The 26,625-nt window shown below is 45.6% G+C and overlaps 1 protein-coding gene across 2 annotated transcripts in view; it reads right to left on the bottom strand.

The window, feature by feature from the left end:
- Positions 1-329: 329 nt before the first annotated feature.
- Positions 330-26,625, bottom strand: part of LOC310847075 (opsin-5-like) — a 65,359-nt gene continuing 39,063 nt past the window's right edge. For both annotated transcript variants that reach the window (XM_083744532.1, XM_083744531.1), the window contains exons 3-6: positions 20,510-20,672; positions 18,867-18,994; positions 6,260-6,588; positions 330-2,933 (exon numbers count right to left, since the gene is read on the bottom strand). In XM_083744532.1, coding sequence (XP_083600658.1) covers positions 2,346-2,933; positions 6,260-6,588; positions 18,867-18,994; positions 20,510-20,672 — 1,208 coding nt within the window. In that variant the 3' untranslated portion in view covers positions 330-2,345. The remainder of the gene's footprint in view (positions 2,934-6,259; positions 6,589-18,866; positions 18,995-20,509; positions 20,673-26,625) is intronic.

The raw sequence follows: 26,625 nt of genomic DNA, 5'->3' as shown, positions 1-26,625 counted from the left end.
TCCATGGACAGAATTGCTGTGCTAATTTTCATGGGTTGGTGCTAATCCACACTGCAGATGTGGAACAACTCTGCTAACCACGCAGCCCATCTTTTTCCCCTGTCAAAGGAAGGGAAGTGGTATCTGTTGGGGTTTGCAGCTCTTCTTGTGTGCACCCTCTTATTTAAAGCATAGTGTTTTTGAAAGAGCTGCTCTGCATTTTATTTTATTTTAGTAAAAAAGAATCTGATTCTCAATACTGTATCTCTGTTGGCCCAACTGTACCTTTTCACCAGATGGAGCCTGAGGGGCAGGGCATCGCCGTTCGTTCTAGGTTGTTAGCAGTCTCTTGCCACAACGACTGCTTCCAAAAGAGTCCTAGCTAGTTTGGTAGCTGTGGTGGTTTTCCTTTGAGGTTAGGTTTCTTCATTTGTGCCAGACTAAAATTGACGGGATTGCTCTCATTGATTCACTGAGGGGGGGGGGGGCAAATGGCCTCGTCATTGAAAACGATTTTTCTCACCCCTCAGTTGTTGGGAATGTCCTGCCTTCTTTTATTGTTAAAACGACGGCAAAAACACTGGGCGAGCTCGTCGTAAAACCCAGACGACAGTCCGGCCAGAAAGGATGCTGTGTCCTTGGAGTCCAGTATCTTCTATGCCTTCTTTTGGCGTGGACTAATATCCATTGGTCATAATTCTTCCATGTAGAACGGGCCTTTATTTCTGGGCCACAAGCGGTTGTTGCGTTCTACAGTATCGATGGCCTCGGAAAATCAGATGAAGCAATACTGAATGCTGTCGTGTACAAAGCACTGTAAACATGAGGTTGCTTCATCTACTAAACAAGCGTCTCCTGTGAGGTAGAGGGATATTGTCATTCCCCCTCAGAGGGAAACGAAGCACCTTCGCTGTGTGTTTCCACAACTGAATGGAGACCACAGAAGTCAGGGTGAGAAGTTGGTTGGAATAGCACCTCAGATTTCTTAGCTTCCCACCCTAATGCCTTTAGAGAGAGTTGTGTTCCTTCGGGTTTTTGTTGGTTTTTTTTAAATTAACCATGAAAGTGTGCGTAACAACAGAGGGAGAGGGAGAGAAAGATGTTGCAGGACAGTCTTCATCAACTAGAGGCCCTTCAGATGTTTTGGACTACAACTCCCATCAGCCCCTGTGCCGGCAGGGGATGATGGGAGTTGTAGTCCAAAACATCTGAAGGGCCTCAGGTTCCCTGCTGTAGGGAATTAGATGAGTACGGGCTGCGTCTGCACCTGCAGCTGGATCAGGATGAACTTTTCAAAGGAGAACTGTGGTGCAGAGGAGAACCTAACGGTGACACCACTGTAGACTTGAACAACATGACTGTATGAGCCGTTGCACCTGCCTGCCGTTCCGAAGGCATGGGTTGGCTGAACGGATGTTCAACCAATCCACATGGCCTTGCACACCTCATCTGATGATCTGCATTTGAGCTGCAGCTGATGCAGCTCGATTGGATTAATCTTTTACAGTTCAATTATGCGAGCGGTTAATTGTACCTGCCTCCAACAGCAATTGCTTGGATTGACCTGAACATTAGCTGTGTAAGTGAACTGTAGCATGCTGCAGACTGCACAGGTGTGGAACCAAAACTCAAATTTATGCCTTACATCAATACAGGCAACTCCCCACTTATGCAGGGGTTATGTTCCAGGGCCCCATGTGCATAAGTGAATGTGAGTTGTGGGGAGCCCCCTGGAGAGTTCTTGTGGCTTGTGAGGAGACCCTCCTGAGAGCTCAAAGAAGATGTCCTCTTCAGGTTCCAGGGAGGGTCTCCACAGGAGCCAGAGGGACAGCGGGGCTTTGTTGAGGCTGCTCAGCCTCCCCAGCTAACAGCTGATGTGTGAGCTCAGCTGAACTGCTGCGTGTCTGCTGAGCAGCCTCAACAAAAGCCCCATTGTGCCTCTGCCTAATGAGGAAACCCTCCCCAGAGTACAAAGAGATGTTGTGCGCATGCGCAGTTATGCACAAGGACATCTTGCGCAAGTGGGGAGTTGCCTTTAGTGGCACTGTGATGTCTTAAATGCCAAATGGAACCTATAAAGAGGCAGGATTTTTTTTTTTGGCTCTGCATTATTGATCTTTTTTGGGGGGCGGGGAAACAGGTGCAAAATTGTTGGCACAAAATTGCAGCTGTTTAAAGAAACAATGGAGGGGAATTCTGAGAGAGGCGAGGAATGCTGGTGTAAGATTTGCAGTATCCCTTAGCCTGCAAAGCACACTTTGGAAACAACTATACATATGGAGAAGAAAATGGATTTTGAAATGGCAACCAAACATTCCTGATTGGTCTAGGCAGAAAGGGGGCTCCCCCTGCCTTTGAACCCTCGCTCACATAAGATCTCTGACAATATTTGAAGGCAGAACATCCCCAGCCACACTCCTGGTCCCCATCCCGGTCTTCTTCCTCGTCATGAGCACCATGACCTGCACGGTTCTCTTCAGACTTGGCCGGCAAGTCGTTCCGTCTGCCAGGATCGCCAGCGGCTTGGCCTTGGCGGTCGTGTCCGACTTCGGAGAGAGCCTGTAGCACCGGGGATAGTTACTGAAACATTCAAAAGTGTCCGTGCAGTTCCTGCAGGATCCACGGTGGTCGGTAAAAGCGGTGGAGAACTTCATGGAAGCCCGGCCATCTCGGGTGTGGAAGGACTGGAGGGTGATAACCCTTGGCCGGCTGCAGCAGAAGACGGCGCAGACAGCTTGCAACAGGGACAGGTCCTTGGAAAGGAACTTCTGGAAGTTGGGCTTGAAGAACAGATAAACCAGAGGGTTGTAGGTTGCCGAAGACTTGGCAAACACAGCAGAGAGGGCAAAGGCCAGGACGGGCACCTGGCTGGCGTCGCCAAACGCTGACCACATGGCAACAATAGCGTAGGGGGTCCAAGCAGCAAGAAATCCAATGCACACAGAAACACTAAGCTGGAAGAGAGAGAGGACAACTGTTAAGTTGTGGGTGAACATATCAGACGACACAGCGATTCTTCAAACAGCTCTTGTTTATTCACAGGCCAGAACAGAACTGAACTGAAGGGTTCAGCCAGCCTGCTTATATAGAGCTCCACTACAATGCAACAGTAACCACTTTCTGTAACTATCCAATCACTGAACGTCACTTTCAATCCCTTATTTGCATATGTGGACCTGAGTGAAAACTATCTACAGTGTCCCCCTGCTGGCCCAGAGTGAGAACTTCAGTACATAACAACAACCAATTTAAAAATGGTAGAACATCCTGCAGGCACTTTCCCCCATGCCAAGACTCCATGGCTCTTCCACTGTCGAATTTGACTCCGGTATGCTCATACACCATTTGCAGCACATGTATTAATCTGCATGTGGAGCGTCATGGCATATTGGTAAGGAGTTACCGTAAGATCTGCAGATATTGCGATGAATCAGTACAAAGCTCTGCAGCTCACAACACACAGAGAGAGAACTGCACTCCAAACTTATATCAGACACAAAACCATTTAAAACAAAAATGTATATTTCACCCAGCTCCGCAAAATATAGAGCAAGCAGCCCACCAAGGAACACATTGTGAGGGCAAATAATGTCCAGGCAGACAGAGGCTTATCTGCAGATTGGGAAAATTAAAATTTAAGCAGAGAGGAGGGAGTGCAGACTCCTGCTTAGATGAGGACATAATGTGGATGCAACAACAACAAACCTTGAGATACAAGCAGCTTCGAATCCATGTTAAACTCCTGTGCGGATGAGCACTTAGTTTTAAAGGAATGGGATTTCCCCAGCTTCCGCAAAGAATTCAAGGAACTGTGGTTTGATGAGAGTGCTGAGAGTTCTTTGTTAAACGTTCATAACTTCCTCACAGAACTGCACCCCCCCCATTTCCCCTGGGGAAAGGATGCAGATTAATCCAGTTTTTAGGTAGGTAATATGCCCAAGGAGGTGCTGGTGCGAGATTAATCTGCTGCAGTCCGTATCATGGAAGGGAATTATGCAAGTATCAGCACGATGAAGGAGGGGAGTGAGGGTTTCTCCTTTTTTAAGTGTCGTCTCCATCCAATGTGGGCAAGCCAGGAACAGCGTCTTTCCAGAGGAAAGGACGTAATTTTGAAAATCAACTCCTTGAACCCAGCAACCCAATGAGTCCAATAGGAACATAGGAAGTTGCCATTTACTGAGTCAGGCCATTGATCCATGGAGCTCAGTACTTGTCTACACTGACTGGCAGGGTATCTCCAGGATTTTAGGCAGGGGGCATTCCCAGCCCTGCCTGGAGAAGCCAGGGATTGAATATCTGCATGCATAGCAGACGTTCCAACTCTGAGCTACGACCCTTCCTTGTGTATGATAAACTAGTTTGCTTTTTAATTATCTCACCTTAGAAGCAGGATACCATCAAATAGCACCAGCTGCCTGCAAAAAAAAGAAAGCAAGCCAGCAGACCGACCTCTCTCACCTCTGATGAGAAGCTATACATTGCGGCTGCAAATAATATTCTGTGCATGTGTATATTAATTGCATTAGTCTGTAATTAATGAGTTAATTAACTGAACCTGTGAATTGGTTAGTGCACTCGGCTGGATTATAAACAAGCCCTGGAGCTCCTCTTCTTTTTCAGATAAGCAGCCCTTAATCTACCGATGACAAAATGCTTGCAAATCAGGAGGGTAAGGTGTATGCACAGTTAAATTAAGTTGTCAAGTCGTGACAGACAGCCGTGCAACATGAGTGAGCAAATCATCCTGGTGTGATAGAAGAGCCCGGTTATATTCTACTTTTGCTCACTCCAGAGCATGTATCACTTCCCTGCTCCCCCACCCGCCACCATATGGCATACAGGAAATATGTGTGGGTGAAACTTTTTTTTTAGAAAAAAGTAATAATACTCTGTGCTGGAGATTCGTTATACTTTGTCCCCAAGGGGGTTCTGAAAGAACAAACTGTCGGCACAAGTAAGGACCAAAGGCTGCGTTTCTACTTGTGTTGAGGATGCCATGGAAATCAGGCGCACTATTTAGAAGCAAGCAAATGGCTGCCATCGAACATTATGTGCCCATATGGAAGTCTATGCACTCTAGGTCAGGAATGGTGAACCCGGAGCACCTCCAAGTGTTGGACTTCAATTCCCATCAGCCCCAGCCAGCTCAGTCCATGGTCAGGGATGACCTGTAGTTCAACAAGATCTGGAAAGCCACAGCATGGACTCCAACTAAAAGCTACAATTCTTGATTGTTTAAACCACTCTGGGGATTGCATTTCTCTGCGGAGAACAGGCGTCTCCTAGCAACTCTCAGCACCTTCAACAAACTGCAGCTCCCAGAATTCCTTGGGAGAAGCCGGTGTTTTAAAATGTTTGGTGTGAATGTAGCCTGAACCAGCACAAACAGCATAACCCGCAAGTGTCCCGTAAAAAAAGGGGGACATTCCGTTTTCTCACACGAGAGCACGGCGGCCATTTTGGGTGCCAAAATCTTGTGCAATTTCACCTGGAAGAAAAGCATTTTTGGGGGGCCACATGGAGCTCCCGAAAATATGCATTTTTGTGAGCATGGCCCTGAAAAAGCACATCTTGTGCAGGTCACATGACTCATGCAGGAGCTCAGACGGGAAGATGTGCGTCCTGGTTTTAGCACTCAAGTTGTTGGTGGGTATGAAACAGACACTGATTGCCATTTCGGCATAGTCCATCAGCTTGGCAAAACTGGCTGGAAAACTCAGGAACCAAGAGGTCAAAAACTTTAAAAAAGAATGGGAAAAACTTGCAAGTTATTTAGGAGACGACTGTAAGCAGATGGAAACGTTGGCAGGATTTTGATTCCACTTGTAGTGTAACAAATACCATGGACAGTATGGATTGATATAAAAGTCAGTGTATGGAAGAATATGCAGTTGTAAATGTTCAAAATGGGACCCCATGGAGGGGGTGAGGGGAAGTCGTGAGATTCAGAGTAATCTGCATATGGATATATGTGTGGATTTTTATAACTTTGTATTTGTAAAATCAAATAAAAATTATTTCAAAAAAAGAGAGAGAGAAAGAAACAGGCACTGATTGGAAAGAGAAAGCAGTTTCTCATGCCCTGTGGTTTTTCGACATGGTATTTACTGAGACCATTCAGAGGCACTGCAGGGGGTGCTGGCTGGCATCACACTGGCGACCCCAGCACAAGGGAGTTTTAAGACATCAGGAAAAAACTTGAAGGTTACACTTACACATGGTGATGGTTATAACAATAATGCGCCCACCTATGCCTTTGTTCCCAATCTAGTTCTCTTACCTTAACGATCAGAGTGTGGACGCTGTTGGCTTTGGTCCTTGGGGACATATGCTGCCTGACGGCTCTTCGGGACACTTTCACAGTCCAAAGGATGAGGGAGTAAGAGATGAGGATCAGGAGGCAAGGGATGATGTAGCAGAAGACAAAGAGGGCCCCGATGTAGAACTTCGTTTCTCTGGTGGACACTTTCCACTTGATGCAGCAAGCTGTCCCGTAGGGCTCTGGCCCATAGCTGCCCCAGTTGGCCAGAGGGGCCACTGCAAAGATGAGGGCGTAAACCCAGACGCAAGATAGCAGTGCCCCAGCACATGCGGGAGAGAACTTATTGCCTATAAGGACAAACGAGAGAGACGGAAATTGAGAACCCATCTGCTCAGAACTTTTCCTGACAGGAGGTTTCGTTCTTTCAAAAATGATACTGCTGAGATAATGTGCTCCCCCCGCCCCATCTGCACTATACATTTGAAGCAGCACCATACCACTTCAAACAGCTAGGGCTTCCCAAAAGGACCTTGGGACTTGTAGTTTGCTGAGGGAACTGAGAGTTGTTAAGAAACCCCTGCTCCCCTCTCAGAGCGACAGTTCCAGGAGCCGATTGGTTGTTAAGCCGTTCTGGGAACTGTCATTCTGCAAGATGACTAAGAGCCTCCTTTGTTAAGCACCCTTAACAAACTACAGTTCCCAAGGATCTTTGGGGAAAGCCATGACTGTTTAAAGTGGCACGGCACTGATTTAAATGCTAAGTACAGATGGGGCCTGGAATTCAGAAGCAAGGTGAGTGCAAATGGAACTAGCCATCTAAAATATGGTTGGAAACAGGGCTGTCGTTAAGCCTCTTGTGCCAGAATTGTTTCACTGGGTGGCGACTAAAAGTCCCTGCCTTCCAACAGCTGCCTAAGTCTCCTCCTCTCTAGGGTTTTCCCCAAGCAATCTGAGACTCAGCCTTTGCTCCTCCCGCTTCATGCCTCTCCTGAGACCAGCACAGAGGGGAGCTTGTTGCAGCAGGAGGGGGACACCCTGGCTTCTTCACCAGCCTGACTTATCGCTGCCTCTTGGCCTCCCTCCTCTCCTGATTCTGGACTTCCCTCTGACATAGAATCTCCCTGCTCACTAAGCCCTGTTACCTCTTCAGCTTCCTACTTTGCCAGTCTTCTTCCGCTTCATCCTCTGACCACTCATTGTCGTCCTTCCTGGCTCTGAGCCCTCTTGCCTTGGCAGCTCTCCAACTGGTTCCACCATTCCTCTGTGTCCAACCAATCCATGACACATCTGGAGGGCAACAGGTGCCCCACATCTACACTGACCGGCAGTGGCTGTCATCTGGAATCTTTTCCAGTCCTACCTGGAGGAGCCATGGATTGAGCCTGGGATTTTTGACATGCAAAGCATATCCTCTAACACTCTGCTATGGCTCTTCCTGCAATTGTTGGAAGTTTGGCTATCCTTGATCTTAGGGGGGTGGGGAAGATTCAGAGAAAACAAAGTAGGTATATGAATCATGCCCTACAGAAGTTTGATTTTGTTGAGCAAATGTCACAAAAGAAGGCTGCTGGTTTCATTATCCAGAACAAAGGAGAAAGAAGACCTTGAAGGTGCTCAGCCAATGATAGATTAAGGTCCAGCGCTTTTATTTCCCTGGCTAACAATAGGGTAACTTTTAAAGAGCAACTTCGTGTTTTACACATAAGTGGTTGAGACCTGTGAGCTTCAGAAGTCATTTGAAGGTTCTTGCAAATTGTTGCAGGTAGGAAGGGCAAATCAGTCAAACTTGACTTCCTCCAAGGTGTTCATTCTTGGACCATAAAATAGTACCTGTGGGAGTGCAGTAACTCTACACATAAGGCTGTACATGCACAGGCTCTAGGCAGAGGTTCAGATCAGCCTGCAGAACAGCAGTGGCTAAACTTTCTTGACCCAAGGCCACCCTTGGCCAATACTCCATGGGCTGTGTGACTCTGATGGGTGTGGCCAAGATTGAGTGTGGCCGCTCCCATGCTTATTTATTATTTTTTATTGGATTTATTTGCCGCACCTTCTTCCAAGGAGCTCAGGATGTCAAACACATCAGTAATAATACAATTATAATTTCAAATAATAATAATAATAATACAGTGGATGCGCGGGTTGCAAACATGATCCATGCGGGATTCACGTTCACAATGCGCAGCATTCACAACCTGTGCCTGCGCACACGTGGGTTGCGATTCAGCACTTCTGCGCATGTGCAAAGCGCGATTTAGCGCTTCTGCGCATGCGTGACCGCCGAAACCCAAAAGTAACCCGTTCCAGTATTTCCGGGTTTCGGCGGTCCGCAACCCGAAAAAATGCAACCTGAAGCAGCTGTAATCCGAGGTAAGACTGTAATAAGTGGGGGGGGGGCAGTTTAAAACTTGCACTGTTTTCCATTACAGTCCCAGAAGAATATAACGTGGAACTTAACTGTTAGGGGAAAGTTGTGAAAATGGAATAAATAAACTGTTGAACAGATGGAAAGGAGGTGGTAGAATTCCTTGAGGTGGGGGAAAGAACGGAATGTACTAGTTAAGACTACGGGTTGGGGTGGGGATTCCATTTTTAAATGCTTCCTCTCTCTGTCTGTGTATTGCTTGCCTGCAAGTGGAACAATAGTATAGTAACCAGGAGTTTAAGAGAAAAAATTGTTCGTCAAGTGTTGGATCTGCCCCCCTTTTTTTTGTAAACTTGCAGGCTGCCTTTTTTGTGGGGTGGGGTGGCTTTAAAACAGCCCCCTCGCCTCTAGTCTGACTCTCGATAGAGCATGAAACTCTTAATCTCAACATTGTGGGTTCAAGCCCCTCACTGGGCAAAAGATTCCTGCATTGCAGAGGGTTGCCCTAGACGACCCTCACAGGCTCTTCCAACTCTATGATTCTAGGATGCTACAGGTTCTACCACCTCAGGGCCTCTATCAGCTCCTGCTGAATCTACAGACTAGGTCTCAGGCCAAGTATCAAGGACAAGCCTTGCCACATTGATTCATATGGGGGAATATGTTACGATATTGAAGCAATGCTGCTGCAAAGTCCTAGCTTGAGAAGTAAACATGATGGGAATGTTGGGACTGTCCGTGGGAAACAGAGGGACAGTCAATTCACAGTGCGAAGCACCGGAATTAGCTCAGAGTGTAATATGAGTTCTTCCGTTTGTTCCTGTCTAGAAAGTGCAGGAAGTGTTTGTCACTACACTGCTGGAGTTTGAAGAGAGCAGTCATGTTTTTTGTAACGCTGCAAAGACAGAAATAAAAGCATGTAAATACGTTTCTGTCTATCTCTTTCCCCTGCCGGGGGGGGGCAGGAAAGAGGGGGGGTGTTCTCACGTTTGAGAAGAATCGCCGATCGAGACCTAGCTTGCGCTTGCTGGGGAATGCAGCCAGGGAGGTCAACAGGGAATCAAGCCGGGTGCCTGGGATTGTTGCCAGTTTCTCCTGATATGGGCTTGAATTCCCGACAGTGTCCACCAGATATACTGGACTACCATTTCCACCATAACCGTAGTGGGGTGGTGTTCCAAACACCTGGAATTCACTAGGTTGGCAAACGTTAGCCTAGAGAATATAATAAGGGGAGGTTTTTGGAAGCAGTGGTGCACTAGGAATCATACCAAGCCCTTGGCTACCAATTGCCTGTTCTTAGGGCAAACTCACATTTAGATCTCTCCCCACCCCCAAAAAATACTGTTAGAGATTAAGCTGCTTGCATCCAAGAAGTGGTTTGTGTCAACTTCTTGGTTGAACCCACCCACTCCCTTATTGGGAGTGACTATGGCTATTATGGGATGCAGGTGGCGCTGTGGGTTAAACCACAGAGCCCAGGACTTGCTGATCAGAAGGTCGGTGGTTCGAATCCCCACGACGGAGTGAGCTCCCATTGTTCGGTCCCAGCTCCTGCCAACCTAGCAGTTCGAAAGCATGAAGTACAAGGTAAACGGCGTTTCCATGCGCTGCTCTGGCTCGCCAGAAGTGGCTTAGTCATGCTGCCCACATGACCCGGAAACTGTACGCCGGCTCCCTCGGCCAATAAAGTGAGATGAGCACCACAACCCCAGAGTCGGCCATGACTGGACCTAATGGTCAGGGGTCTCTTTACCTTCACCTTTATGGCTATTATATGACTGTTCTTAGTTATCAAGGATTATTTGGGTTGGGGGGGGCGAAGAGGTGTTAGCAGCCCTATCCTCTTAGGAGTTGTTTCCACCTTCCCATTCTCAGTTAGGGCCATTATTTGAAATAACTATTATTTTCCATTTTTGTTTCTCGGAGAATTGATCTCGGGGAAACGATAACGAACATTCCGCTGAGGGAAAAAGATTTACATTTGAAGCCCTGAGATTTATGTTGGCTCCGAATGACCTTTTCCAAAGAACTGCTGGGAGAAAATAGAGCGGGGTGGGGTGGGGGCACCACTATTTGCATTTGTGCCCTCCCTCCTTCCCCTTTTTTTTTCGCAGAAAAGCCGCAGCAAACAGCCTGACAAATAGCCCTTTGAGCACGAAACTGCATATTTACACGCACATGCAGAGCTGCACTGGCAAATATTTTCAGAAGCCCTTTCAACACATTACCTTTAATGTCAGGTCTGATAGAAAGCTTCAGATGTGAGGGCTGTATTATCCTCTCAGTATGCAAGAGTAACTCCCATTTGCTTCGAGATGAGCGATCATACTCTTGCATCAGCGCCTGCCTCACAAAGCAATGCACACCATATTGATGCTGCCCTTGTTAACAAGGAAACATCTGCCCTTCCTTCAGACATGCTTTTATCCGTGCCGTAATCAGAAGCAGTAAATGGACTACTTGGAGTCAAGTTGCCGTGTGGGGACAGATCAGCAGCCCATTGATCATATTCACATTTGCTTCCCTTTGACACTAGAGCAGAAGCAGCAGTAGCAGCTGTAGGATATGTAGATGCTGGAAAGGAGAGCTTTTCCTGGTCACTCCACAATCTAGACATATCTGTGCTGCTATCTATCTATTGGTCTATCTGTCTATCTATCATCTATCATCTACCATCTAGCTAGCTATCATCTAGCTATCATCTATCTATATCTATCTATCTATCTATCTATCTATCTATCTATCTATCTATCTATCATCTATCTATCTATCTATCTATCTATCTATCTATCATCTATCTATCTATATCTATCTATCATCTATCTATCTATATCTATCTATCTATCTATCTATCTATCTATCTATCTATCTATCTATCTATATCTATCATCTATCATCTATCTATCTATCTATCTATCTATCTATCTATCTATCTATCATCTATATCTATCTATCTATCTATCTATCTATCTATCTATCTATCTATATCTATCTATCTATCTATCTATCTATCTACTATCTATCATCTATCTACCAGCAATCGACCTACCTACCTACCTACCTACCTACCTACCTGCCTACCTATCACTTATTCATCCCGGGTCTGGAGCAGAAAGCAATCCCATGAATGAGATTGGTACTTGCTGCTGCTTTCAGTCCGCAAATGTTATGCAATAGATTATGTTAACCCCCTGCTTCGTTTGCATTGCGTTTCCTTTGCATTGGAATGAATGGGGTGGAATAACACAACGACAACATAATTGCATATTTTACGCCACAAATTATGTGAAAAATATGCAGGTTTTGCCAACCAGTGAGCCAAATGACATCACTTTTGGTGGAAGATGAACTGCAGCAGAAGAGAAACAGTGCTGCAAACACCAGTGTTACATGGGGTGGGTGCATGGAATGCATGGGATGAAGGTGGAATGGAAAACAATGTTCTAGTACAGCCACGTGTGCATGAACAGACATACACTCTCTTAAATGCAGTTCTCCACATTTCAGCAGCAACTTGTGAAACTTCATCAGCATTTCAGAGCAATTCCCCCCCCCCCAAAAAAAAACCACAGGACAGTCTTCAGTTAATGAGTCCTATCAGCGGAGCCCTGTACAAGGACTTCCATGTGGGCAACAGGACTCTCTATCCCCCTGTGCAGCCCCTGAAATAGGCTTGAGGGGTGTCAGGAGAAACTCCAGAACAGCACACAGGGCAGATGAGGAGAAGGGAGATGGTTCCATCTGACAAGCCTGAATAGTTGCTCCGATGGAACGACTGCCTTGGCAAAAAGGTGAATTCCTCCCACACATTTCCATATGCAGTTTTGAGTAATATACACATATTTTGCAAGCAAGTTCCCCCTAGTACACATAAAATTGATACATTATTTTCCACTAACATATGCATCTTTCTGTACACTTTCTCCTGATACAATGGTACCTCTGGATGCGAACAGGATCCATTCCAGAGCCCCGTTCGCATCCTGAAGCGAACGCAGCCCACATCTGCGCGTCTGCTTCCACGCATGCGCTGATGTAATTTTGAGCGTCTGTGCATGCACGAGCAGCGAAATCCGTTACTTCTGGGTCGCCGCGGAGCGCAACCTGAAAACACTCATCCTGAAGCATATTCAACCCGAGGTATGACTGTATGTGCATTCGCATTCACATTGGTTGGCTGGCATACTGCATTGCTAAACTAGGAGAAATTTAGCGAATTTCTAAGGAGAGTTGTTTTGGTTGGTGCATTGGATTGAAATTAGAATACATGGGTTTCTAATTAAACATAAACAAAACCAAATCCCCTACCACATTCCTAATACATACACACTTAATATATACTACACACTTGTGTGATGTGCGCACGTGCACTACAATCCTATATTGCTGGTGGACTTCAATTCCCATCATCCGTGGCCATTGGCTGTGCTGCCTGGGGTTCGTTGGAGCTGGGTTCCAACCACATCTGGAGGGCCACAGGTTCCCCATCCCTGCTATATTGGTTTTTAGGCCAGTTTGTTATGTTTCCCCAATGGAAAACACAAAGAAACCTGGTAACAGTAGTTTGGAGATACTGTTTGGTGGCACTGTGGGTTAAACCACAGAGCCTAGGCCTTGCTGGTCAGAAGGTCGGTGGTTCAAATCCCCGTGACGGGGTGAGCTCTCGTTGCTCGTTCCCTGCTCCTGCCAACCTAGCAGTTCGAAAGCACGTCAAAGTGCAAGTAGATAAATAGGTACCGCTCTGGCAGGAAGGTTAATGGCGTTTCCGTGCGCTGCTCTGGTTCGCCAGAAGCAGCTTAGTCATGCTGGCCACATGACCTGGAAGCTGTACGCTGGCTCCCTCGGCCAATAAAGCGAGATGAGCGCCGCAACCCCAGAGTCGGCCATGACTGGACCTAATGGTCAGGGGTCCCTTTACCTTTACCGCACGCAGTGAACAGGGCAAGTGGGCATTTGAAGAATGCTGCTGTGGTAAGGAAACTCCCCTTTCTGTGCAAGGCCCCATGCAGAAGTGTAGCTAGAAACAGTGTTAATCCAGCTCTTCCATTCTTCATGAGATGCAGCATTGGGCAAAGTGAAAGCTTAAGTCGTAATAAATTACCTACAGCAACTTGTAAGGCTTCCAAAGTGAGCAATGGTGAGGACTAGTAGTAAAGAATAGAAGTTAAATATAGCAAAGGAATGGGCTGGAAATTATACTGGGGTGAAGATGCTAGCCAAGGGACATAAAAGCGGTCCATATATTTTATATTATTTTGCTTTCAATCATTTTTACTGCTCATGTTTGGCATCGAAGTTCCATTTGTACATTTGGTAAAAAAATACTTTTTTAAAAAATAAACAACATGGAGAAAGATTTTGCAAAGTGACAGAAGGGCAGCTTATTTTTTTTAAATGTAAAATAAAATGTTTGTCTTATCAGAATTCCCCTCCTCGAAAAGGCAGTTTATGCTAGGCAAGCTGGATTTTTCTGTGCACTCCCTTGCCTCCCTTGCTTAAATCCTAAACTCTCTGATCTTCTAAAGGCTTAATTTAAAAAAAAACAAAAACAACAACAACCTTCAGACATATGCAAGGCTAACATTTCTTTGAAACCAAGCAATTAAAGATATGCTGAGATTAGTCGTTTCCTAGTGGGGAAATGCAGTAGTGCATTAGAGGAAAGATAAGATTGTGAGGCGGTGGAACTGTGTTCCATAGTCCTTGGGAAAACAGAAGCCGTAATCACAGAGGGGAGACAGAGCGGCTTGTTGGCTGAAGCTTAGTAGCTAAAGGTAGCCTTTATCTTTCTTCCACCTTCTCCAGTAATCTGTCCAACTAAGAAGAGATGTCCCTTGAGCTCCGTGTTGGCTGCACACAAAGCCCATGTGCCTCAATATATAGGGGTGGGGGTGGGGAATCTTTAAATGGCATACCCTCCAAGTGTCCCGATTTTCAAGGGACAGTCCCGTAATTACGAAAGCCATCCCAGGTTCTGATTTGATCCCAGAAGGTCCTTATTTCCTCCGCCAGTGCCCCAACTGTTGAGCTGGGGAAGGAGGACGACAGCAGTGGCTGCAAAGGCACATCCCGTTGCCTCTCCATGGCCGCCACTGCCAGCCTCCTCCCTTGAACAGCTTGTAATGGCTGCTGCAGAGCGGGCAAGGAGGAAGAGAGGCCACCACCGCCAAGGCCCTGCCCCACGTGATGAGGGGCAGGCAGAAGGCAGGACCATCCTGGGCAGGAAGAAAGGAGGAGCAGAGTGGAGCACAAGGAGTCTTGAGATATTTATTTTTAATGTTTGTCAAATCTTGCCCTGCTCTAAAATTTATTTATTGGTACGTGCTTTTCTTTTTGTAAATCTACTGAAGAATAAAATAAAAGAAGGATTATGGGGGGTTTTCAGGACAGTAGAGGGTGCATGTGCTGTGTAGTTTTGGTGGCAATCACCCCTTTTCTGATTAGAAATGCTCTGCAGTGCTGGGATGACAACAAAAAAATGGGGGTTGAGGAGGGTCAGTTGTAAGGAGTGAGAAATGTCCATGTTTTCACCTGAGGAATGGTGGAGAGTATGGAATGGCAGTAACATGCGCCATCTTTTGTATGGCTTTCCTATTTCCTCTGCAAACAGAGCTGTCGGTAAAAGCATTTAGCATCTCTAATAGCATCTTGGATGCGGCTGGATTTCAACTTTTTGGGGAGAATCTGGGTTGGAAGAGGAAACAGGCCACATGTTTGTAGGAGCTGGAGGAGATGGGAGGAGAAAGAAGGTGCTGCTATTGATCCCTTGCGCTGCAATCTCTGGGTTCCTTCAGACTGATGTGATGTTGCCGGCGCATTCTGCCGTGCGCTCGTGACAAAATAATAACAGTGCATTAGCGGTGGATTTATTCTGCTTTCATGGGGTGCATTCAGACGTAGAGAACATTGCATTAGTTTTCCTGATTGTGAGGCTACTGCTTCTCTGCAGTTTTCTAATGTTCCTTTCACACTGCAGTACCTGTTGAATTACCAAACTGTGAGTTTTTGACTGAAATACAAGCAGGTTGTGCTAAATTTCGTTCACACGAAGTGGGCATGGAGTGGCACGACAACAAATGTCCTACACACACAGACACATTTTACTGGTTTTCAGATGAAACAGAACTAAGGAAAGGCCTGATTTATATTTACATTTTATATTTTGTTCCAAAGCCTACATGGTGGCACACAGATGCTGCCAACCTTGGTTTAAGAACAGCTTAGTTTATGAACAACTTGGTTTAAGAACACTGCAAACCCGGAAGTAGGTGTTTTGGTTTGTGAACTTTGCTTTGGAATAAGAACATGTTTCGCTTCCTGTTGAGTGTGTTCCATTTGTAAATTGAGTCCCCGCTGCTATGGGAAAGCACGCCTTGGTTTAAGAACACTTTGGTTTAAGAACAGACTTCTGGAATGGATTAAGTTTGTAAACTAAGGTACCACTGTAAATGAATAAAAAGCAAGGCAGTCTTACCCAGCCTGGTGCCCTCCAGATGTTTTGGACTACAACTCCCAACAACCCCAGACCAATAGGGTCAATGGGAAGGGATGATGGGACATGTAGTCCAAAAAAATCTGATGAGCTCCAGGTTGAGGAAAGCTGAGCTAAGGGCTAGAATAACCCCACACTGCCCAAAAGGAAACTTTTTCTTTTTTCCTTTGCTCGCTGAGAGAGAAAATACACTTCTTGGCTGGGTTTAGGGATGGACGGACCTGTCAATTTCACTTCTTATTTTACACATTTCTGCAAGCAGTCCCCCCCCCCATATAATGCATATCTGCAAGCGCTGATTTCGCCAATATAGGCATTTATATGCACACTTTATGCTAGTATACACATTTCTGCACACATTGCTTGGCTGGAGAACTGCACTGGAAAATTTGGAGAAGTGCAAATTTCAAAGAACGACTTTATCTTGGTTCTTGTACTGTTTTGGAAAGTGTGGATTACATCAAATTCACCATTAAACAAGAACTGAATCTAATTCTTCTCCCATCCCTAGTTAGGCCACAGCAGCATTTATGTGCTATCTGGTTCAGCTGAGCCAGTCCACCGGCGCTTGCTACCAATGAGTTTCCAGGCCCAGGTTTGGGTTCTGACCTATAAAGCCTTAAACAGCTCAGGACCGCAAAACCTCAAGGACTGCCTCTCTTCATATGAGCCCACTTGGACCCTGAGACCATCATCTGAAGCCCTTCTTTGTGTGCCTCCTCCATGAGAGGTCCAGAGGTTGGCAACACGGGAATGGGTCTTTTCTGCAGTGGCTTCCTGTTTGTGGAATGCTCTCCCCAGGGAGGATTGGCTGGTGCCTTCACTATACCTCTTTAGATGCTGGACAAATATGTTTCTCTTTAACCAGGCCTTGGGCTGATTGACATATGATCCCCTTTTAAAATGTGTTGTGGAAGCCGGGGAATTACTGGGTTGTCTTTGTTTATGTTTTTATTATGCATTCTGTGTATGTGTGTGTGTGTGTGTGTACTGGTCATGTTGTGCAGATGCCTGATGATCGTCTTCCAAAGCAACTACTCTATTCCGAACTTAAAAATGGAAAGTGTAATGCTGGTCAACAAAAGAGGTTTAAAGACTGTCTCAAGGCAAATCTTAAAAAATGTAGTACAGCGGTACCTCGGGTTACGGACGCTTCAGGTTACAGACTCTGCTAACCCAGAAATAGTACCTGGGGTTAAGAACTTTGCTTCAGGATGAGAACAGAAATCATGCTCCAGTGGCACAGCAGCAGCAGGAGGCCGCATTAGCGAAAGTGGTGCTTCAGGTTAAGAACAGTTTCAGGTTAAGAACAGACCTCTGGAACGAATTAAATACTTAACCTGAGGTACCATTGTATAAACACTGACAACTAGGAAACACTGGCCTGCGAGTGCTCCAGTTGGACTTTGGGCCATGGGCTTTGAACACACTCAAACTCAGGAAGCAAGGGAGAAATGTGCTAAGAGGAAGGCACGCTTGAGAAATCCACACTGTGATCAACTCCCGCCCGGAGAAGTCCCCACTGTGGAAGAACGTGTGGATCCAGAATTGGCCTCCACAGTCACTTACAGACTCATTGTTAAAACTGTGTTTATGGAAGGCAATCTTACTCGGCTACCAAAGAAGAAGAAGAAAGATAGTAATTTTATGTTGTGAACCGTCCTGAGATCTAAGAGTATAGGATGGTACACAAATTTAATTAAGAGAGAGATAGAGAGAGTTGTGTTTTTGCATGTGCTGTCGGAGTCTGTGTGGATTTGCTGTGAGTGTTATGCATGTTCAAAGGCCACCTTTGCTACAAACACCAATTGCATACAGCTGCAATTAAAACATTTTAAGTGTGTTTTAAGCGCAATATACAATGTGACGCTAGATGGCGATGGGGAGCCTTATGGAAAATTCAATCTATTTTTAAATAGGCTTTTAAAAAATGCATTTTCAGAACTTTTTTTCATATGTGTGTGGATTCCACCCCAGTCTACAGAACAAGATGAATAAAAAGAAAAGAAAAACTCAAAAAGGAGAGAAAGAAGATAACTATAAGGCCCTTAATCATATTTATATTATGTATGTCCTATCATTTATCCACACAGAGAAAAGTAGACCCTCCCACCGGCCACCTGAGAGCCTACTTCTTCTCCAAGTCTCTCACCATGGAGACATGGGAGACTCTTTCTACCCATTCAACCTTGAATCTCCCTCTTGGGCTGAAAAGGATTAGCCAACCCTGCTTTATGCTTTCAGATTATGCGATTCTGTCATCAAAATGCTAATTTGCGTGAACAATTTTTATTTGCCTCTTTCACCCTCGTGAGCATTTATGTCCTCCTTTACTGATGTACCGAAAGGTTCTGAATTGTCTGAGTGCAGGAAGAAGACAAATAATAATATGCCCCCATGACTGGCAGCGGTGAAAAATAAGTTGTCTCCCTCCACAATCATATATCTTAGGACTTAGAAGTTGGACACAAAATAGCAGGCAGGCTGGTGATTAATCTACATATGCAAATGAAAAGGGGAAAATGGGTAGCTGCTGTATTTTTGTGTGTGCTAATTACTGCAATTTCAAACCTTTGATGAATAGGCTCCCTAATGGACAGTTCTCCTAGGAGGGATGTTGCTAAGAGATTCACGACTTTCCTAACCCTGTGAAAGAGTTGCCAAGCCCTGGGGTGGGGAGGGAGGAGAGGAGAGAGAGGAACAGAAGAGAGACAGAGATGCTTAGCAAGAGGGAGGATGTTTACGTTGTGTACCCCAGCACCTACCATACGCCGGATAACAGACTTTCATACAGCAAACGGTACTCAGGGCTGTCAGGCTGGTTAGACTGCACAGGCCAAAGAGAACTCCACAAAAGGCATAGAAAGTGCACATAGCATGGTTGAACAGCCACCTGGAAGGGAGAGATAACTAGGGGAAATAAATGATTTTCCCACAAGGCCTTGTGTCCCAGGCAGCCCAGTCACAGAAAGAGATGCTTGAGCATCACTGGTCCAAGCAGGACTTTACACAGCGGCCAATAACAATGATAAAAAAGGATCCTAATCACAGAAACGCGTGTGCTCCATGAGATATCCATCCAGCCATCCCGCAGCAGGAAAAGTTGAATTCCGCAACCTGTGTAAAATCAGTATTCGACATACAGTCACTTGTTCTTTTCTTGTAATTTCAAAAACAGAGAATCAATAAAAGGACATCATAATTGCAACTTTGCAAATTTGCACACAAATTATGCAAACGGAACAGCTTTTGCATGATTTAGGCTTCAGTTCAAACCCCGGTTATCTGAGAGTAAGTCACCTCAAATTCAGTAGGGCCTACTTCTGAGTAGACTTGGTTAGGATTGTTGATCCTGCCAGCAATCTGTTTCTGCTGGGCAGGGAGAGCAGGAATGAGCTATGGTGCCAAGGCAGCAGAATGCCACCCCCAGTCCTCTGACACGAGCCATGTATCGTCCATGCAGTTTTACCCACAAGGATTAGACATTTGGTATTACCTCAAAATGAAAGCCAAGGTGGCCAGGATGCAGCTTTTCTGAACTTTGGCTGAATTTTGCACAGCACTTCCTAAGCACAACAAGCAAAAACCAAACACCTCTTGTCATTAGAAAGTTCCAAAATGCAGAAAATTTCTAGGTGTAGTGGTGTTCAAGCAGTGGTGGGGTCAGAGCTGAACTTTCTTAAACATGGCAGATGGTTCAGATGACCCATTTAGATTCAAGAAACGCACGGTTGGATCCAGTTGTTAGTAGAGTGGTCTTATCAACCATTCCAAAGGGTGGAAAGTGGGTCAAACTCTGCCACAAAAACTCCAGAAGGGTCCACTTTGGACTTTGGCTCCTACAGCATTGCCCTACTTCAAAATTCAACCTTCCCAAAGTTGCTTATCAACTGCAGAGGGGGAAATATGCAGGCTTAAGAACAGAAATCCATACCTTTTTCATTTTGTGGGTGATAGTACTTTAGGGGTAGAAAATGCAAATGGGGGGGAGATAGCTAACCCCCTTTTATGCCCTACAGCACCTACCCAAATTGCCCCCCACCTGCTTTTCAAGAATGAAAAAGATGGGAGCTTCAAACATGGAGCTCTCACGCCAAATGTAGTTTGGCCCTGATGCAACATCATTTCTCAAGCTAAGCCAAAGAGGAACCTGATAGTTGCTTGGAGAGGAAGGGCTATAGCTCAGTGGTACAGACTCTGCTTCACACGCAGAAAGTCACAGGTTCAATCCCTGACGTCACATATCAGGAGCAACTGCTGTCAATTCGTATGGACAAGACTGAGCCAGACTCAGTACCGGGCCTAGTTTATGACGTTCTTGTGTTCCTAGGAAGCCATTAGCCGCTCTGAGCTTTCGAAACGGAAGAGTGGAACCCAACAACACGAGCAAATGAGCAAAACAAGCTACCTGTGTGCAAAGAAGGATGGCGTGGCCAGAGGGAAGAGGGTTGCGGTCATGCCCACATCGCTGATGGCAAGGTTCACGATGAAGAATTCAGCAGGTTTCAGGACGGCTCTCTTCCGATAAGCTACCAGCAGCAGGAGACAGTTTCCAAAGAGAGAGACTACACCTGTGGGAAAAGAAAAGAGTGAGCCGTACTAAATTCCACATCCAGTCAGCTGGAGAAAGAATGGGACAAAGGTGTGTCATAGCTGTATCCACTCACAAATACCTAGCTGAGTTGCAAGACCCAGTCTGCACATTCATTCTACATGCTACTGTAATATGCGACTTATTTATTAGCATTATAGGGACACGGGTGGCGTTGTGGGTTAAACCACAGAGCCTCGGACTTGCCGATCAGAAGGTCGGCGGGTCAAATCCCCGTGACGGGGTGAGCTCCTGCTGCTCGGTCCCTGCTCCTGCCAACCTAGCAGTTTGAAAGCACGTCAAAGTGCAAGTAGATAAATAGGTACCGCTCCGGCGGGAAGGTAAACGGCGTTTCTGTGCGCTGCTCTGGTTTGCCAGAAGTGGCTTAGTCATGCTGGCCACATAGCCTGGAAGCTGTACACCGGATCCCTCGGCCGATAAAGCGAAATGAGCGCCGCAACCCCAGAGTCGGCCATGACTGGACCTAATGGTCAGGGGTCCCTTTACCTTTACCTTGTTACCATTGCTGCTGCTACTAGTATTATTTAGGGCAGCTTTTCCCCAACCACTGTGGGAGCAGGGACTGAACTAGATCATAGAACCATAGAATTGTAGAGTTGGAACTGAACCTGAGGATCATCTAGTCCAGCCCCCCTTGCAATGTAGGAACATGCAGCTGTCCCATACAGGGATCAAACCTGCAACCTCGGTGGTATCAGTGCCAAACTCTAAACAACTGAGCTACCCAAATCCTGATCAGCAGCTACACTGACGGGGGCTGGTGAGAGTTGCAGTTCAATATCATTTGTAAGACCACTAAATGCATCTTTGGTTGGATCCAGCAGCACATTTTTCACATTGTCTCCCCATTAATGTCAGTGATGCATAGGGGTATTTTGAGCCGGAATAATGCCCCATGTGGTTTGAATGGAGGAACCCGACCTTCATGCTAGCAAAGCAGGAGATGCCGTTTTCAGCTGAGTTTCATCCTACAAGATGAGAGCGGCTATGTCCCATTCCTTCTCCTCCCCCCTCCTCGTCCACCTCCCCCTCCCCACCGCAGACCTTCCTGGCAATCTTCCTCACATATAGATCTGCTTTCTACAATAATATATTGTGTGCACAAAATAAACAGGAGAAGGAACATTGTGGAGATTATGCAAAATCCAACGGGGGCTTCAGGGACAAGCTGTTCTTTTGTTTGAACATAGTTGAGACAACAGTGGTAATTAAAATTTAATGCCCTGGATTTTCCTTTTCTATTAAGTCATGCTAATTTCATTTAAAAAGAGTTTTCCTGTGTAACCACCAAAGAGATCCTGATTACTCCAAGGGCAGGCTATGGGCGATTGCAATGACTTCTTGATAGATTAGCTTGCAAATTAAATATTATGATAACAGTAACATGCTGGAGGTGTAGAATGGCCTCGATAGCCAGTTTTCCTGTGCCAAGTCCTCTGTGGCCCTAGATCAGTGGTAGCCAACATGGCGCCCTCCAGATAGTTTGGGGCTTCCGCCAGCCATTAACTGTCAATGGTCAAGGATGATGAGAAATTGGAACAGTGGTATTATATTGACAAAAACATAGTGACTTGCCAAATTATTGGAGTATTACAATATATCCAAAACAATGGGAGAAATTGGAATGATCTCAAATAAGAAGATAGACAAGGACTGGAAGGTGTTTAAAGGATACTTACAAAATTATATTGAAAAATCAGAACTCCTATTAGAATAAACAAGTTCTGTTATAAATACTGAAATACTAAACAAGATGGATAACAATGTGTAACAGAAAAAGAGGCAGAAAATTGATTTAAAAGTATGTGAAAGAAAGTAATAGAAATGGAAAGAAATTGCAAATGAGTAGATTGGAAGTTTGTCACAAGGGTGGGATGAGGGATGAGGTGGAGGGAAAATGAAGTATTTGTGGGACTGAGTGTGGGTATGTATGAAAGGTATGTTTGTATGTTTGTATTCTTGTAACATGTATGTATTAATGTTGAATTATTTTAATAATAAAAAATTAATATTTAAAATAATAAAAAAGGATGATGAGATTTGGAGTCCAGCAGCAAGTGGAAGGAGCCACATTGGTGACACCTGCCCCAGCTTCTTCCTAAGCGACATGCATTTGAGTGTGGAGTGTGAATCACATGAAAGAATAGGAAACATATGTCCTTGTTTCCACTCTTCTCCATGATTTCTAATGCAAAGCTTTTTTATTTTTCTCCCTTACTTGGCGCTTTATTAACCATATCCATTACACATATTATTTTACAGGCCGTTTTATTAGCAGTGCAGAAAGATTGCCAAGTCAGGTTTTCCTCTGCCCCGTGACCTGACGAATCATCCCGAATGAGCTGACGAAATGGCATGGAGAAAACGGTTGTGGTTGTAAAAAGCTGTACAGTCACTGGAGAACACGGGGGGGGGGGGTTAAAGGGAAGAAGATGCTATAGGCAAAACATCTGGGAGTTTCTTTCCAGTGTTCTGATGAGAACTAGAGAAACGCGGGATCCTTGAAAGTTGTTCAGTGTTCTCTACACCTCACTGCCAGCAGCTATCCAGGGTTTCAGAGAAAGATCCGGAGGGTGGCAACATGAGAACAGGGCCTTTTCTGCAGTGGCTCCCCATTTGTGGAATGCTCTCCCCAGGAAGGTTCACCTGGCGCCTAAATTATATATCTTTAGGCGCCAAGCAACAACATTCCTTAACTATTTATTTGTGCTTTTATCTCTTGTTTTTATCTTGCGACCCTGAGGTCTTTTTATCTTGCGACTCTGAGGTCTTTGGATGAAAGGCGGTATACAGATCTAATAAATAAATAACAGCAACAATTTTCCCAGCCTGAACTGGAGAGGCTGGGGATGGAACCTGGGACTTTCTGCATGCAAAACTGATAGCTCTACCACTGAGCTATGGGGTGGGCGTGTCTCTTGGCTTCCAGTGATGAGCCCTAATCAGATGTTCAAGAGGTCACATGGGGCTGCAGGGCTGTGCATCTAGCCCCACTCTCTGATAGCCCCTGATTCCTCACAGCTCCTCACCCCCGTCCCCCCATCCTGAAGCACATGAGCTTCCACAGAACAAACTTGTCACCAAGAAAGCATGGACTGGCACTGTAAGGATATTGCCAGACCAGCTCAAAACATCAGCATAATTGCTAGGGTTTGGCTTGATGGTCAAGGACAAAGCAATAATTTAGGGCAGTGGTAGTGGTGAGGTGGCCAGAGGGGGATTTCCAGCAAATGGCAATGGCTTCTCAAGAAACTTCCTGCATGTCTACCTTGCAGCCACAGACTTATTCCAACTTGGCATTGACAGCGTAATGCAAAACTGATGCTGAGTTATTCCTGGCAGAGTGCTAGTTATTTAGAGCTTCTGTGTGACACTTTTGGAAAGTGTTTTGAAAGTGCATTAGATGCTGTTCTGGGATCCTCCAACACAAAGGATTGGAGGTGCTGGTGGAGTGCTGATTTCCACCGGAGCCTACAAGCCCCTGGAGGTCCACAGCACAGAAGGCAATTGGTCCAGTGAGTCACGCCATGACCTCCAGTTGCAGCACTAATATGTGGACCACAGCCATGGCTTTGACATACAAACCCACATTTTCAATTAGAAATGCATGGGATTAATGTGCAGAAAGTGGGATTAAGTAATGAGGCTTCTGGAGAACCCCTGCTTTCGTTTTTAAAAGAGGTAGTGGAATAGAATTCCTAGTAGTTACGGATGGGGCTCCAGGACTAATATAGCTCTCTACTCCTCCCAGAACAGATTATAAAATGAAGTAGACTTGCATTTTTTTAAAGGCATGCACATTAGACAAAATAAACGAAGTTATGCAGATTTATCCAATTTGCATACTTTATGCAGGTTGCAGAATTTAGCTTTGCTAGCTGCAGAATTTGGAGTTGGAGTTTTCTTTTATTTGAAAGATGAGAAAGACACATAGCCTCGATCAGACGACATGGGAGCCAACTCCTTTGCTCCCCCCCCCCGGTAAAATATTTGAGGGAGCTGCCCCCCCCCCAGTTGATGGGCATTGCCATTCAAATGTTGTGCATGCACCATGTTACGTGATCAATTATGTGGGGTAGGGCTTACCTGCCCCCCCCCAATATTTCATTCAAGTTGGCACCCCTGTCAACTGAGTGTGTACGAGGAAATTTTCTTCCAGTATGTTCTATATGAAGGTATGTTAACATTCATGAACATTGGTACACTTAAGTGTTCTTGTGACTCATGCAGTGAAATGTTTTCCACACTCCATTTTGCAGTCTCCTGGTTTGGGAATAAAAAGTGAGAACGTGAGAGCAAGGGACTGATTTGACTGCATCTCCGAGCTCTGAGCACTTGCCTGATAAGACACCCAGGTTGATCCCTTCATTTTCCAAGTTATTTTTGCCAAGGGACCATCAATCCCCTTTCACTCTGACAGCAGTGATCCCTTTTTCAGTGCATCATTAAGCATCTCCAGGAACCAGACAGGTCTGACACTGATTAATTTCCCCTGCTGCCTTTGGAAGCCTGAAACAGACAAGTCCCCGGCAAGGCAGATGGCGGGGATCGTGTGTATCGAGTTGTTAGCCCAGTGCTGAGAGTGGCTGAAGTAGAATTACCCCGCTTTTGGAACTGTGAGCAGGATCACAGTCTGTGAAAGCTGAGTGAGGGTGTTCACTTACATATCACACACGCTAAAAAGGAAACGCATCACCAGAAAGAGTGCAAAAGGGGGCACAGATTTGCATAAAATGTGAATGTTGCCATTGATATGCATGGATGCAAATTTAGAAATAATTACTATAATTTCAATAGAAATAGAATCCATTTCACCATGGGGGGGGGGGACTGCAACCAGGTGTCCTGTGTGTCTGCTCAGTCTGATTTCTGGGTGCAAACAACTTCAAGACCCTTTTCTCCCTTCTTGTGGTTATTTACCCTATACCGTACATGGTACCTGGCAAAGCATCCTTCTAACAGCCCCCTGTTGTTTCATCATCATCACCATCATCATCATGATTTATTATTTTATACCCCACCCTCATAGGCTGAGTTTCCCTAACCACTCTGGGCGGCTCCCAACAGAATATTAAAAACACAATAAAACATCAAACGTTAAACGTTAAACAGGACTGCCTTCAGATGTCTTCTAAATGTCAGATAGTTGTATATTTCCTTGGCATCTGGTGGGAGGGCGTTCCACAGGGCGGGAGCTGCTACCGATAAGGCCCTCTGCCTGGTTCCCTGTATCCTCACTTCTCGCAGTGAGGGAACCGCCAGAAGGCCCTTGGAGCTGGACCTCGGTGTCCGGGCTGAACAATGGGAGTGGAGACGCTCCTTTCGGTATACTGGGATGAGGCCGTTTAGGGATTTAAAGGTCAGCACCAACACTCTGAATTGTGCTTGGAAATGTACTTGGAGCCAAGATAGGTTTTTCAGGACCAGTGTTATATGGTATTGGTGACGACTCCCAGTCTGGGAAATGAGCCAGATGAGATGATTTAGTACAGTAGACAACACTACCTTGAAATCTAAGGAACACCCAATAGGGCTCCAGTCAAGGAGTAGGAGGTGGGGCTGCATCTCAAGCCCTGGGATAAGTCAATGGCTCAAGTCAATGGCTACATAGACCCAATGCATTTAAAGCACATTCCCCACCCTCCAAAGAATCCTAGGAATTGTAGTTTTTTTAAGGATGCTGGGAATTGTAGCTCAGTGAAGGGTGAACTATGGTTCCCAGAATTTGCTGTGGGTGGTAGAGGAATGTGCTTTAAATGTATGGTTGTGTATGCAGCCTTAGTCTTTCATTCCTTCCGTTTGGGCCAAACTAGTTGTTCTGAATGAAATCTGTGAACAGGATCTCTTGTATGTTTTTAAAAGTGTTAACAGCAGCAGCAGTAGAATTCAGATCTGGAACAGCTGGACCTCTG

This window comes from Podarcis gaigeae (assembly GCF_964106915.1).
Source record: "Podarcis gaigeae genome assembly, chromosome: 6".
In the NCBI taxonomy this organism is placed as follows: domain Eukaryota; kingdom Metazoa; phylum Chordata; class Lepidosauria; order Squamata; family Lacertidae; genus Podarcis; species Podarcis gaigeae.
Note: the sequence above shows the minus strand (reverse complement) of the source record. Positions and strands in the feature narration are given on the sequence as shown.